At 54.7% G+C, this 15079-nt stretch overlaps 1 protein-coding gene across 3 annotated transcripts in view; it reads left to right on the top strand.

Moving 5' to 3' along the window:
* Positions 1–7235: 7235 nt before the first annotated feature.
* COL2A1 (collagen type II alpha 1 chain) overlaps positions 7236–15079 on the top strand; it is a 30863-nt gene continuing 23019 nt past the window's right edge. The window contains exons 1-8 of one of the 3 annotated variants that reach the window (XM_037061135.1): positions 7236–7559; positions 11587–11793; positions 13252–13268; positions 13470–13502; positions 13604–13636; positions 13734–13787; positions 13924–14025; positions 14933–15010. In XM_037061135.1, the coding sequence (XP_036917030.1) occupies positions 7475–7559; positions 11587–11793; positions 13252–13268; positions 13470–13502; positions 13604–13636; positions 13734–13787; positions 13924–14025; positions 14933–15010 (609 nt within the window). In that variant the 5' untranslated portion in view covers positions 7236–7474. Of the gene's footprint in view, positions 7560–11586; positions 11797–13251; positions 13269–13469; positions 13503–13603; positions 13637–13733; positions 13788–13923; positions 14026–14932; positions 15011–15079 lie in introns of all 3 variants that reach the window. The other 2 variants (XM_037061134.1, XM_037061136.1) reach the window with 2 other exon arrangements.

Here is a 15079-nt window from a genome sequence, read left to right as displayed (position 1 = left end):
AAATTAAAAACCAAGAAACGAGATTGTTTCCTTCTGGCACGGTGGCGTGGGGGCGAGAGCGAACACCTGGGGCGGAGACCCAGGAAGGCAGTGCTGAGGACACACCAGTGCCCTCTGTGGAGCTCTCTGAGGAGATTTGCCTCTGTTCCTTCATCCTCGCTGTGAGCGCACTGCAGAGTTCCCTGCTCTGTGGGTGAGGTTGGGGAAGCGGCGTGACTCACCCGAGAGGAGGGAGCTGGAAAGTGCAGTTGTCATGTCTCACCCTGCAAGGTGAAGGTCAAAACTGTTCCTTTTTATATTTATCCAGGAAAACATTAAGCATATGGTGCATTTCTAGATACTTTCAGGGTGAAACTAGACAGGTCTCTCGACAGGCTGGCGTAGGAGGGAACTGGGAGCAGGCAGTATTCTCTACTCTGTCCCCGTGAGGATGGAGCCTTTGCAGCCAGTGGAGGGTTCCAGGATCCCTACACGCCAAGGGACGAAAACCACTGTGGGGGCCGGGCCGGCATCTCAGTTAAGCTGCCAGAGGGAGAGACTTCTAACTGGGGGTGAAGGGGTGTGCAAGAAGGCAGACTGCTGCAGTCCTCACAATTAGTAACACGGTAGGACAGATCTGACCCAGCTGCCTTCACGGCCCACGGCTGCGGCAAGACGAGCAATTCTCAGTTCAAGGCCATAACAGAGTGCTTTGACTCATGGCATGGCACGGTGCTGCGTCACACCACACTACAGCTTAGAGGGTCCAGCAGGAGGAGCGCCGGCTTGAGTGTGGTTGGTAGGGGAACAACACGGGTGTGCTAATTTATAGTTTTAATTTGAACATTTCACCTAAAATGTCATAGGGTGTGCTTGAGTGTGATGTTGTTATGCTACAGAATTACATGCTTATGATTTTGTAATAAAAAGGGGTGTTATTTGTGCCAGACCCAGTATCATATTATGTGAAAGTCTCCCCTGAGGTGGCTGTCTCCTGAGGACAGGACCCACGTCAAATAGATCTTTCTTCATGTCTCCCACCTAGCAAGCGCCTGGCTCAGCAAAGTGGAGCTGAAGGAATGCTGGCTGGGGAACGGGAAGGGGAAGGGGACAGGAAGACGGAGTGAGGAGAGACCATCACAGAGGACTCCTAGGGTCTGAGCTCAGGAGTCTGGGTGTTGAGGGAGGGGTGTCGAGGGCAGTGGGTAGTGTCCGTGGAGGGGCGGGCCTTTGGCTGGAGTGGGGTGTGGAGGTGCGGAGCAGGGCAGTGCTCTGGCTGTCCCTGGACAGGTGCCTCCGGCAGGGCAGACCAGACGCTCTCACTTGCATTGTGGCACCGGCAAGGGTGGCACGCACTGTCCCTCTGCTCCCTCCCAAGGTTGTTCTTGGCACAGGAGCCCACTATGAGCTGACCATGAGGAGCTTTTCAGCAACTTCCTGGAGGGCAGACCCACCCCACCCAGTGGAGTGGGATAAACTTGGATTCCAGGTACCTGGCCTTCTCCGAGGAGAGACATATCCCGTGAGGCCCAGAGGCATCCTCGTCAGGCTCCTTGCTTCCAAGATACTTCCCACCCAGAAAGGGTTCATGGGTCAGGAGTCCTCGGTGGGCAAGGCTGAGGGCTTACTGGAAAGAGGTCTGCATCAGCCTTCGCTCTGCACCCGGCTGCATGCTCACATGCTCTCCCTGGAACTCAGGACTGAGTTTTAGAATGGGTCAGTCTCTTCCTCGCACCACTCCCGTCTCCTGCTAGAGAAACGGAACATGGGAAAAGGTGACCTCACATCTACTTCAGAAGGAGACGACCTTTGAGAGTTACGCACGCACACCCCGACGGCAGGCTTTTCAAAGTCATGCATCTGTCATCTGCTCTGCAGCCCTTGTCCATTCCTCTCCCTCAACTCACATCTCCTTTCTGCCACCCTTAACTCGGCCCCTCCTTGCTGCCGCCATAGCTGCATTTCGAGTGCAACCCCAGCCACTGACAGACCACGTTGCTCCATTAGCCAGGGCCACACGTCACTGTCAGCCAACAGTCAGACCAACACTTCCCACCCTTAACGGGACATAAGATAATCAGAGATCTTGGTAAAATGCCATCCTGATTTTGTAGATTCTGTGTGGCTAACAAGCTCCCGGGTGGATTAATGCTGCTGGTCAGTGGACCACACCTCTAGTAGCAGCAAGAATTTAGGACACTGACTAGGTGACAGCACAGTGCTAGGCAGACTCAGTGGAAAACACTTTAAATGTGTAAGTTACAGCCCTTGTTCTCAAGAAGGCGTGTGAATAGACTCACGTAGGATTTCTCTTTATGTTTGGGGAATAGATGAATAAATGAATGAATGAACAAATGAACGAATGGGTGGACTGATGAGGGTACAACACCATGGTACTGGCCATACGCAAGTACAAAGAGTTCGTAGGAAGGAGGGAGGAGAGAGGTGGGACATGGCTGCCGCCCTCTTGTGCATGTCTGGCAGGTTGCTGGCCCCTCAAAGGGTGTCCCCTGGAGCCCACCCTGCGCCGTGGTTTGACGAGTGCCCCGAGCAAGTGCTCTCTGGCTCTCGGAGGCGGCTGTGGCTGGACAGCCGTCTGCTGTGGAACCGAGTGCTTCACATGCGCCCTCTGCTCCGGCATCTCTGCATCGAGGCCTTTCTGTCTTCCCGGAGCCATCAAGAGCTGGCGGGGGACACAGATCCTCCTTAAAGCCAGAAAGCCATGTGCTTCAAAAAATTGCAAGGTTTAGCCTGGAAGAGTTTTGTTTTTTAAAAAAGTGAAATGGGAAGATCACTTCTATACAAAAGTACAGCCATTTCTACAAAAAGTAAGCCTTAAAAAAACAGACGTTGTTTTCTTTTCACCTAAAGGATTATCTAGCAGGAGCCAGATAGAAGAGGGGAAATGAGAAGAGGAATAGGAAGGTCTGAGCCTGACTCAGTGACAACTGGCGGCATTCTCAGAGTCCTCTGCGTCCAACCTCAACTGCAGCCCTGGTCACGTGTTTTAATCCTAGTGGCCCCTGTGGCTGACTCCACAATGTTCTGGGTCCCCTGCCATGCCTTTTGGTTCATCTGCCTTCGTTGCTTTCTTATAGGGACCATTCTCCCCTCTGACTACACCACTGCCTTCCAAAATCCCACCCGCTGTCAGAGACTTCCGTCTCCTGGGAACCTTCCGTGGCTGTGGCTTCCAGAATGCCATTCTTTCTGTTTTGTTGTTGTTGTTCGTTTGTTCCTTTTTAGGAAGTAGAAGAGTACCTTTCTTGGAGCATTTTTCACAGTCTTTTTTTCTTGTGCCCTCTACAGATTCAAAGATAATCACTTAGTATTCTCTGTCTCCCCACTTCAGACGGGAGTGGGTGTTCAGTCAGAGTGCTAAGCTGAGTTCATGGGGGGCTGCAGCAGGGCTAAGGAGACTGGCTGGGGCTGGCAGTACTGTTCATGTCTGAGAAGACAGAGAAACACATTTATGTTCCTATGGAACGTAATGTAAGCTGTAAATCTGGAAGCCCTATCCTGGACAGTCCCGATCCTGTTCTTCTGCTCCCACAATGCCAAAGCAAAACATAAACACGTCTTGAAAGGATGTCTGAGCTGAGCCCGACCCACAGAGTGGAAGTGGAACGTCGCTGAGTGAGCTGGACCCACTCCTCCCCCCAGCCGGCCGCCTGGGTGAAGTGTGGCCAGAGGTCGAGTGGAGGGTGTACATTCACCACCTGCCATATTTGGGGTGGGCTTACCTCTTTGGAATGTGAATCCTTCTTCACTTTTATCACCGTTTTAAAAGTGGGATTTGTGTGGAGGGAGAGAAAGAGATCTTTTCTTTACGGTCTCCCTACAAACATCTTTCCCAATAAGGCTGTGTTTATATAAGTCTAAATTTAATACCCCCATAAAAGGGAGAATAGTGAAACACTATTTTGTTTGCAGAACACAAATGGCTGGTTCAATCCATCTGTGCCACTGAGTTGGTCTGATCTGGGGTAGATACACTCATTCTGTCTGTTATTTCTAACTGTTCTCCCACTGTGAGGCAGGTGGTACTTAAAGGTGTGAGTGAGTGAGTGTTGGAGGCGGGACCAACGGTTTCCACCATGCACGTCCTTCTCCCACCAATGGGGAAGCCAGCAGCTCTGGTTCCAGGTCTGCAGTTCGAGAAATCACAGCACTTCCTCGTCTATCTAACTGTGCTACAATATAAGATTTTTCACACTGAGTAAATGAACATCTATTTTCATTACGGAGATCTCATTAATGGAGATCTTTCTAAAATAGAATGCATATTTCACTGTCTACTAGAGGAGACCGTAATACACTTAAATTAGCATTTTGTTGCATATTTAAGTTCATCATCATAAACCGCAGGGACAATAGCAGAAGCTACAAACCACTGGGGACTATGGAGAGCCGTTGACCCCAGAGCCGTTGGCCCACCTGGTGGCCCTAGGTGACCCTGCTTTTTATTCATTGTGTCAACCCAGCTTGCTTCTATCTCTCTCTTATTGTCCCTCCTTGCTGTTCCTATTGTGCTTTTATCCAACAAATGCTCTCCTATATTACCTCTCTTTTTCCACATCTCAATGGTGAAGTCAGATGACATTACATGTTAATACAATACTGATACTATGAATTAATAAACACAGAGTAAGACTCTACTATGCCGCATACACACACACACACACACACACACACACTCATAGGTGCCATGTATAGGTTCAATTCCAGTCAGAGCCACGAATTAGAAGTTTTTAAGTTGCAGCTGCTTGGATTCATGGATTGGTAAAATATTAATAGTAGTGTTTCGTTCACTGTAGAATTTAACTAATTTCTATAGTTTAGTTTGGCTTTGTCAATTTAAGTTTTGCTTTGCTTTTGCCAATCCTCATCTCTGATGAGAACACTCTTTTCCACAGGGAGTGGAGAACTGAACTTTGTGTTCACGGATGAACCACGATGACCGGAAGACACCCAGAGCCCGGTTACCTATCCACACAGTTCCCTGGTGGAGGCGAAGCATCACGGAGTTAGAGAAGGGCATCAAGAGCAACTTGGTGATCAGACTATGTATCTCTTTGCTGCCCGTTGAACAAGATCGCTTTAAAATGTGCTTCAATTTGTCATGTATCTTAATGTTTTCACCAAAACCTTTATTTTTCCGTTAAATTTTTATGACTACTTATATTTGAGGTCAGTTGTATGAATGCTTAGCTTTATAGCTGCTGGTGTATTGCTTGTGTCATAAGTCACAGTTGCATCGAAATGCACCTAGTCCACCTACTGCATCTTGTGTTAAAATTGTGCCCGGCACAGTTCTGGTCCTCCAGGAGCTTCCAGGATCATTGATAAGACAAGACCAGAGAATACAAAGTGGGAAATGGGAGCTACACACAAAACAGACAGCTTGGAGTGTAACTGTAGACGCAGGGCACACGTGCTCCAGGGGTGCAGAGAGGCAGAGAGACGTGGCCCTCTAGAGGTATCTGGGAAGGGTTGTCGGGTATTTTAACCTAGAACGTCTTGAGAAATGGGTGAGACTCGACCATTCTACCTTCCAGGAGGAGAAGATAGAACCCTGGCCCCAAGGAGGGCACGGGACACTGTGCCTGCGAGGCCAGCTTTCTTTGGGCAGAGGCTGGGCCTGGGGGGTGGCTCAGAGCTCAGCGCAAGGACCTGAACAGGAGGGTGGGCAGGAGCCACGCATGGCGCATGGCCCGAGAGGAGAACCCGGAACCGGCAGGTTAATGTTTTAACTGCCTCCTTCCAGCCTGGACAGAATGTGGCCTCGTCCCTTGAGACAATGGGACTGCGTTTCCTTCCCGGCCAGCACACCTGCACAGAAGTCGAGCTCCACGCACTTGGAGCTCAGAAGCTTCTAATCGTGGGGCGGTGTGGGAGAAGCGGGCGCCCCTGCGGACGCCTGCACCCGGGGACGGAGGAGGGTGAGAGGAGATTCTTCCGAGCGCTCTCCACTTCTGGGAGAGAAGTGCTGCAGAAACCCCACTTCTGGGGAGGGAGTTCTGGGTAAGTCAGAGCCAGTTCTGAGTTTCACGAAAGTTTGCATTTGCCTGAGGTTCTTTGGGGGAACGATATAATCCTCAGGGACATAAAACTATGTCCTCAAGAAGAAGCCTCGCTCGAGGGCTTTTCTTCCCTGGTGTCTTTGCCAGGAGCCAGGCGGAGAGCACAGCTGAACCCTGGGGAGAAGGCCGAGCTTGGGCGGAGGTGCCAGAGGGCCCTCGCCGGAGAAGGTGAGGTGAGGTGGGACGGGGAGGGCCAGGGGGCCCACTAGGAAATTCTGGCTTCTTCCTTGGCTCCCGGAACTCCGTCCAGCTGGAGCGGCCTCCCGCCTCCCTGGACAGAGCTGCCGCGGTGACCGACTGTCTCTGGCCAGAGCAGCTCAACCAGGGCGGCAGCGCCCACTCCCCCCCGGGACTCCCGGAGCCGGGCCAGGACGAGCAGACACCACGTCTGAGCCTGGAACTAGACGGTCTCCCGCCCCGGAGCGCGCACGGTGCAGTCTCGCGTCCTCTCTGACTCCCCGCGTCCCCTTCCCCCGGACCGGCCCCGCCCCCCCGCCCTCCCCCTTCGCACAGGTCTCCCTCTGTGCTGTGTGACTCGCCGGCCCCTTTCCTGGCGATCCGCTCCGGCCAGCGTCTGTCCAGGCTCCAGAGGAGGCGCTTTCATCGCATAGCTGGGTGGGGGAGGGGTTGGGAGGCTGTCGTTCTGAACTTCCAGGTGGGAGCCCGGGGGCCAGGTACCCCGGAAAGCGCCCCCCAAACCTGGCCTTGCTTGCCAGTCTCCAAGATTGAGGACTCCTTTGCGGGCCCCCCTTGCGTTTTACCCCCACCCTTTGCCCCCCAAGGTCCCAACGCAGTGTCCCCCCTCCCCCGCTGCTCCTGTCTACTACTTTTCCCTCCTCCTTCCTAAGTCTTTTCCGTCCCAGTCTAGGGCTCGCGGCCTGTGCCTCTGCAAACACCCCCCCGCCCCTCCGATCCGGGCAGAACTCCGAGAGGAGGGGCCGGAGGCCCCCCTCTCCGACTGTGGTCAGAGGGGGCAGCGCCGCAGCCCCCGGTAGGGGGGAAGGACCGGGGGCGACTCTGCGCCCCGCCCGATCAGGCCACTCGGCTCACTAGGGGTGGGGGGCGGGAAGGCGAGCTAGCAGAGAGGGGGGTTCGGCCCCTGCAGGTGCGGGCTCCGGCTGGGCCTGGGCGGGCTCCGGGGGCGGGGTCTCAGGTTACAGCCCCGCGGGGGGCCGGGGGCGGCCCGCGGTTTGGGCCAGTTTACCAGCCTCGAGTGGGGCCGGGCGCATATAACGGGCGCCGCGGCAGGGGGAAGACGCAGAGCGCTGCTGGGCTGCCGGGTCTCCTGCCTCCTCCTCCTGCTCCAAGGGCCTCCTGTATGAGGGCGCGGTAGAGACCCGGACCCACGCCGTGCTCCTGCCGCCTCGCTGCGCTCCGCTCCCGCCCGGCTCTGCCAGGCCCCGCGGTGAGCCATGATCCGCCTCGGGGCTCCCCAGATGCTGGTGCTGCTGACGCTGCTCGTCGCCGCTGTCCTTCGGTGTCACGGGCAGGATGTCCGTAAGTCGCCCACAGTCCCTGCCTGCCACCCTTCCGTGCCGTCCCTCCGCATCCTCTTACCCGGCTCCCAGCAGCTCTGGAGCCCGCGGGTCAGGGTTCCCGCGGCTTCTGAGGTCAGAGGGCACCAAGACTGGGGCGCAGGATGAGCCGGAGCTCACCGAGCGGAGTTCTTCAGGGCAGGGGCTCTGTCCAAGAGTCCTCCGGGCGGGTCACGGTTGGAGGCATTTGCAGGTCCCTTCAGTGAGTAGAAATATTAAGCCTGCAAAGTGTCGGATCGGAGAGGTTTGCGCACAGATGTAAGCGCGCTCTTTATCACCAGCTTTGATGATTAGGCGCACACGCTCACGCACATCTCGCCTCGCGGAAGCATTCTGAAGTCAGCAAAACAGGTCGTGGCCCATCGTTCTTAGAAGCAGGAGAGAAAGAGTACTGGCGAAGGGGCGAGCCCGCGCCAAGGGGTGGACTTCACAGTCGTGTCCAGGGGTTGGTTGCTGCAGGGGAGGGGGGGTCAGAGAGGAGGCAGACAAAGGAGATGCTCTGGCACTGGTGGGCTGAAATCCGAGGCCACAAAGAACGGCTTCGGAGAGGCGCTCTGAGACCTCAGCTTCTCTCGAGGTTCCCTCCCCCTCCCGGCTGGCCCTGCAGCAAGGTGCAGCCCTCGTTCGCGTCTCGGCTTTCCCCCTGAAACTTCCCGAGGCCAGGCCGTCTGAAAGGCGATAACGTTCCACCCAGACCCGGCTTTTCGAACGCCCCGGAAAATAGCGCCCCCTCCCTGCGGTCTTCCCCCCAACCCTCCGGAGATACCACCTGATAGTTATTTTTCTGTTTGTGAAACTCACTGAGCGAGGCTTCGGGCTGTGTGTGTGTGCGTGTGTGTGTTTGGTCGATTGCTGCAACTATTTCATACGAATATAGTTAGAGATGGCAGTTTTACAATCCGGTCCAAAAGCGGTTCGGACCACCCCGTGCCATCGCCTCCTTCGGTAAAGTCTCGCTGTCTGGGATTATATTCAGGACAAATGAAGCCTGGAAAGTGTATTAGGTAGAAAGATTTTTTTTTCCACGTGTTTGGGCACGTTTCCGACGGCTGGGATTCCAGCCCCGTCTTTGTATGTTACAGATTGTAAATCAATCGCAGGGCAAACTGTTTTGCGCGGGAGGGGGGAATCAAAGTCCACCGCGGACCAGGCTCTACACAGACCGTGTAGAGCCACTAGGCTGTCTCGGGAGGCGGTTTGGAAGGCCGAAGGCCCGGGGGTACTTTCCAGTCCTTAGAGCCGCTGACCCGGGCGGGGGCAAGATTGGAGCCCGCGACGCAGCCGCAGGGAGTCCGGGGCAGGAGATCCTGGCCCCGATGCCGCGCGCTGCGCTAAGTTGGCGGTGCTGTCCGGGGCACCTGCTTGTGTCTAATAGTGGCTTCGGCTCAGACTGACTGTATTTTTGTCCTAAATGTACACGAACACACCCACGAAGCTGGTTTTTTTTTGACTGACCTTTGCTTAAGTGCACAATGGAATTAGCTAGGTGACTGTAAAATAATTCCCAAATTCTCCCCCTGCATCTGAGGCGCTTGCTTAAGTGGCAGAGCTCTCTCACCGCCTCCGCTTTCCCGGGAGAGGGTGAATTCCAGAGTTTCTCGGGCCCAGCTCTTCCAGCCGTGGCTCCTCCTCCCCAGGGGGAGTGCGTCCGAGTCGCAGATTTTGCGCCCTGGGACGCCTCAGCCCACAACCCCATCCCTCGGGGCGGCTGACCTAAAACGGGACGCGGGGAAAGGCGCAGTCTTCGTAGCCCCCAGGAATGTCGGAACTCCGGGGCTTGGGCGCGAGGGCCCCTCCTCCCCATCTTTCCACGAGTTCGAGAAACTTACTGGCCGTGGCATCTCTGACCCACATCTGTATTTCACAGCCCTCCTCTCCGAAAGTGCCCCTCGGCTCGGGGAGAGACCTCAATCCTCCTTTGTGAGGCTTGTTTGCGTTGGGAGATTGGCAGCGATGGCTTCCAGATGGGGCTGAAACGCTGCCCGTATTTATTTAAGCTGGTTTCTCGCGGAGACCTGTGAATCGGGCTCTGTGTGCGCTCGAGAAAAGCCCCATTCATGAGAGGCGGGTCCGGTGGGTTCCCCCGGAGTCCCCGACGCCCTCCCCCACAATGCCCCCCTGTGCCCGCCCGCCGCCACCTCCCGGGCTCCAGCCTCGCGCAGTTCCGCGGCGGAGCGTAGCAGTTCCCCGAAAGAGGTGACTTTTTAATTGGCCTGCTACAAAGAACCACTTATACGGCGCTGCGGTAATAAGCGGAACCCGATCGGGCGCGCCGGGATGCTATCGGCAGCCGTTTGGAACGGCAATTATGGTGGTGCTGGACTCCTCCGTCCACACCTCGGGGATCCAGTTACGGAGCTGGCTCCTTTCTGGGGCAGTCATTTAATCCCACTTTGCGCCCTCCCAGTGTCTGTGGGCGAGCCCAGTCCGGAGCCGTCGCCTGGGTCACCCAGCCGCTCACACCCAGCGCCGCCGGGCCCCGCCCCCGCCCCCCCCCCCCGGGAGAAATCCGATCTGCATTGGGGGGCACCTCCTTCTCGCAGCATTTCCCTCTCTCCACCCGTGGGCCCTTCGGGAGAGAGTGGGCTCTTCCTTAGTCCGGGCCTGAGACCGTTAACCTCTCCTCCGTCCCCTTCCCCTTGGCGGGCTTTCTGCCCTTCCAGCAGTTTTTAGCGGTGGGTGTGTCACGGAGACTTCGGTAGATCCCGTGGGATTCCCTCCCCTCCCCGGGATGGCCTTGCGTAAGGGCTGAGTGGCTTTCTTCTAGTGGAAAAGAAAAAGAGAGGAAGGTTTATCTTTAGATTTTTCAGAGTCTGCTTCAGGAGCCGGGGGGCAGGCCCGGTTCTGTCTCCGCCCACCGGCCTGTGGCTCTTTCCTATCATTATTCATCCCTTGCAGTTGCCATTGCTTTGGGGATTTTGATGAGAAAAACAGCGCCGGGCGCTCCCTAGCACGTGGTGCGGGCTCTTCAGCCCTTGGCGCGCCCTGAGCTCTCCTGTCAGCACAGGTTTCATTTGCAGGGTGGATTCCAGTCGGCGTCCTGCCGTGGAAGGGACGAGTCCCTGCCATTCTTGGTCTGCATTCTCGCTGGAGGCCAGGCCGCTGCACTGGCTAATCCGGGCCCGGTCCCAGGCCCAGCATTCAAAGCCCCCTGGCCTGCGGAACCGGGGTGTTGTCTTCAGAAGGAGGCAGGCCCTCTCCGGGGAAGACTGTAACTGGAAGTCCGCGCTGGGGGCGCTTTGGCCCTGCTTGCCGCCCAAGGCGTCTTATTAGCCTGCGCCTGTCCCAAGTGTGTTGTTTGACTGGGCCTGTCCTCCTGTCCCAGTTGGCCTTGATCCTAATGCAGGTTGAAGAATGGGAGGAGACCCGATTCTGAGAGCACCTTCTTCCAGCTGTCTCACTCCATAGCCAGGGATGGAACCTGGCTGTGCACAGATTCTAATTTTTGTGGGTGGAATTTTCTACATGCTTTCTGGATTTTAGCTATCAGCGGTATTTAGCAAATCCGGCAATTCTTAGAGGAAGGCATTGCCCAGGCTCAGAGCACTCTGTTCCTGAGCTTGGGCAGGGTGGGGGGAGGGGCAGTGTCTCCCTTTTCTCCTGTCCTGTGTTCCCACTCAGGGTCTCAGCTCTTCCTGCTGCCACTGGACTTGCTCCTGGCCCCACGTCATCAAGTTTCCCTGAAGGTAGACCCAGGAAGAAAATACTGTACAGTTAGTACAGTGCCCCCCCACCCCTGTTCATTGCTGGGTCAGGATTTTCACTGGTGACTAGACAGTACAGTGCAATGACTATGTTTTGAATACAAGGAAGAATGAATGATGTCTTAGAATAACTTTCAAGTTCTTTATGTTTGGGTGGCCCGAGTCCACATTCTTCAGCGTTTGAATGATGTCAAGTTGACTGCAACCTCTTTCTCTTTTTCTCTTCTGACTCCCACCCCCTCGTCCCCTCCACTCTCCGCTTCTCCTGCTCCACCCTTGGTGCAGAGAAGGCTGGCAGCTGTGTGCAGGACGGGCAGAGGTATAATGATAAGGATGTGTGGAAGCCCGAGCCCTGCCGGATCTGTGTCTGTGACACTGGGACTGTCCTCTGCGACGACATAATCTGTGAAGACATGAAAGACTGCCTCAGCCCTGAGACCCCCTTCGGAGAGTGCTGCCCCGTCTGCTCAACTGACCTCGCCACTGCCAGTGGTTGTAATTTATTTATTTCCTGTTCCACATAAATAAATTACTTGCAGGTGCAGCAAATGCCCTCCCATGGATGCTGGTCACCTCTGCTGAGCAGAGGCGCTGGCTATTCATGGGACCCCAGCAGCTGAGGCTGAAAGGAAAGGCCACCTCTCACTTGCAGGTTGAAACTGAGTGAGCCTGAAACACTAGAGGGCCCCTTCCTCACCTGACACCGCCGAGACGTCCCTGACACAGGGGGTCCCTGACACAGGGACGCATGGCCGTGCTTCCACAAAGGGCCCTCCTTGAAACCATCCCTGCAAATTGTTAGAGCCACAGTGCAGACAGAATACTCTGTCTGGCCAAACCACAGATAATTTCTCCTCTGTGACCCACACCTTGTCTTCTCCTTAGAAGACCTCCAATGGTAGTGGTCTTCAGTGAGGAGAAGCCTCTGCTAGCTAGTGAGAGAGAGGACAGGCTCCCTCTTTGAGATGGGAACGTGGATGGCAGTTTTCTTTTGTTTCACTCTCTCTTGGAATTGACTGCCGGTTAAGAACATCAATAAGAGGAGCCGGGCTCCGGGAGTCCTAGCTGTGGAGGGTGGAGATGGAGCTGGGACAGTGTCCGCGCCTGCACGCCGATGGGCAGTTATCAACACCCAGCGAGAATCAGTGCTGGCAGATGACATGCATGCTGGTGACCTCCCCGGCACTCAAACCCTTGCCCTGTCTCCCTGCAGGGTGAATGGGGACCCATGTCTAGGCCGCCTGGGTGGCCTCACTGTTCCTTCCTGTTCAAGTAGAGAAGAAGTTGAAAGGGGAGTGAGAGGTTGCCTTTCCTTAACACTTCATCACCACTGGGAAGCTGCTTGGGGAAGCTGCTTTTAGGGTCCAGTTCCCAGATCGATTCTGAGGGGGCCTCTGAATGCAGTGTTGGTTGCTTTTACTGTTGCTGCTACAAAGGGCAAGGGGTCACTGATTTGGGGTGGCACTGGCTGCAATGCCCTTTATAACTCCTATGCTCTGCTTTTTTTTTTCTTCTGTGCTTGCTTCAAGGAGACCCAGCTTGAATGTAAGACCTTTTTAACTACCTAACTCCTTTTCTGGGAGGGGAGGGGCTGCAGGAAGAGCTTCCTACCCTGTGGGGGAAAGAAGAGGCAGAACCTTCTGCCAGCTTTTGGTGCTTTCTTGGTGGCTGATTAGACCACGGGCTCTTCGTTTTCTCTTCCCGCTGGCTCTGCTCCTTCCTTTGCACGCTGGCTGCTTTTTGAGTAACAAAATCTGGGCTGTCTGTGTCCCTCAAGGGGTCTCGGCAACCCCAGAGCCCCAGTGACTCTAACACCCCAACAGAGGGCTCAATGGAGTAACAACAGGGGGCTGTCTCTGTCCCCGGGTGTGATCCCTTTAAGGGAGGAGAACTTGCACTTCTCCCGCTCACAAATCTTACATTCTCCTTCTCTGTTTTATCTACTTGCAGGGCAACCAGGACCAAAGGTGAGGGATTTTTTTCTTTTACTTTTGCCTTGATAGTTCCTTCTAAAGAAGCAATGCTACTCGTGTGCAGCCGGTCCTTTTTTAGATGTCAGCAGAGGTCTGTTTCAGGGGCCCCTCAATGCAGGGGCTGCTGGGCAGGATTTTGTGTTTGGGGCTTGGTGGGCTTGCTCTGCTCCATCCTGAGACTGTGTCATGTTTCAGGGACAGAAAGGAGAACCTGGAGACATCAAGGATGTAAGTAAAAATCATTCTCACACCTTGTTGCTTCTATTGCTAAGTGGGTCGTTTTCCTGTGGCCCCTCTAACGTGCTGTCTTCTGTGGGTCTGTCTCTCAGATTGTAGGACCCAAAGGACCCCCTGGGCCTCAGGTAAGAAAGGAAGGAAATCTTTCCTCTCCCGCTTCCTCTGCTTACTGATTGGCAGGCCCCTGGCCTCGCTTCCATCTCAACATTTCCTCACCTTCAGGGACCTGCAGGTGAACAAGGACCCAGAGGTGATCGTGGTGACAAAGGTGAAAAGGTGAGTAGAGAAACAACGCTGCCTGACCCCCTAAGGCCCCCTGCTTGCCTCACCACCACCGCAAGGGCCACCAGTGGACAGGTGGTTCTAGCATTAACACTGCTTCACATTGGCACCTTGTTCTCTTCCTTGCAAGGGCGCCCCCGGCCCTCGTGGCAGAGATGGAGAGCCTGGGACCCCTGGAAATCCTGGCCCCCCTGGCCCTCCTGGCCCCCCTGGCCCCCCTGGCCTTGGTGGAGTAAGTATCCTTATGTCCCCTTTCTTCAGGACGTCCCTCCAGAAATGTGGCTTCCAAATTGCTGCTCACGCTGACCTGGCTGGCTCCCAGGGCCGCCAGCAGTGTGCACACAGCCTGTCCGTGGGCCTCTCCCCCAGGCCTGTCATTTAGTGGGACCACATATTAGGCATGAGACTGTGGCACTGAGGGTTGACTTTTTTCAGTCACTGGGTTTCTGCAAAGAAAGTCTTCAGTTACCTGGCACCCTGGCATCTGTACTGTGTGGTCAGTCCTTGGGAGTGGGAGTGGGGGTTGGGGGAGAGGATGACTGGGCACTTGTAGTTCCCTGGAAGAAGAGTGACCACTGTCCTTGGAAGACATTTATTCTTGGACCTTGCCAAGTACATTCCAAGCAACTATTCATTCTCATGAAAGAGCCCCACTGAGTGAAGGTGTGTAGCTAAAGGCGTTTTGGGAATCCAATCAACAAATTCTATTATTGCCCAGTTTTGTCAGGTTTGCCATTTTGATGGCTGCTATGTTTTTTAAATTTTTGAACTTTAAGCTCTCAGGTGCCTACTACATCCCTTGCTAAAATATGTCAAGACTGTTGAGTTTAGTCTGTTGCTGAGCATTAAAGTCTTTGAGGGGGGGAACCCCCACCTTTAAAAGTGAAATGCAGGTAACCAATACTCTTCCAAATAACACTTAGTTTTCTAGGGAAATTATTATGCCACTGTCATCTAATAACACATTTCCAAAACTGTATTTTCAGGAATCATTGGTAATTCTGATCCATGCGAGGTTAAGCTTCAACAATTAGAGTTTAACTAATAGAATTCTTTCTGTATGGATGGAGCTTGCCCAGCCAAGCAGGAAAAACCTAGGGCTTGAGAAAGCACCTAATATTGTTGGGGTTTTTTTGCAGAACTTCGCTGCCCAGATGGCTGGAGGGTTTGATGAGAAGGCTGGTGGCGCCCAGATGGGCGTCATGCAGGGACCGATGGTAAGACGAGACACCAGTTCTTTGCAGCCAGAGTGGCAGGGAGGGGCCCTCCACAGAGGCAGAGACTCT

This window comes from Sturnira hondurensis, unplaced genomic scaffold (assembly GCF_014824575.4).
Source record: "Sturnira hondurensis isolate 20B ecotype Veracruz unplaced genomic scaffold, ASM1482457v3 Scaffold0013190, whole genome shotgun sequence".
Classification (NCBI taxonomy): Eukaryota; Metazoa; Chordata; class Mammalia; order Chiroptera; family Phyllostomidae; genus Sturnira; species Sturnira hondurensis.
This window is presented reverse-complemented; position numbering and strand designations above follow the sequence as displayed.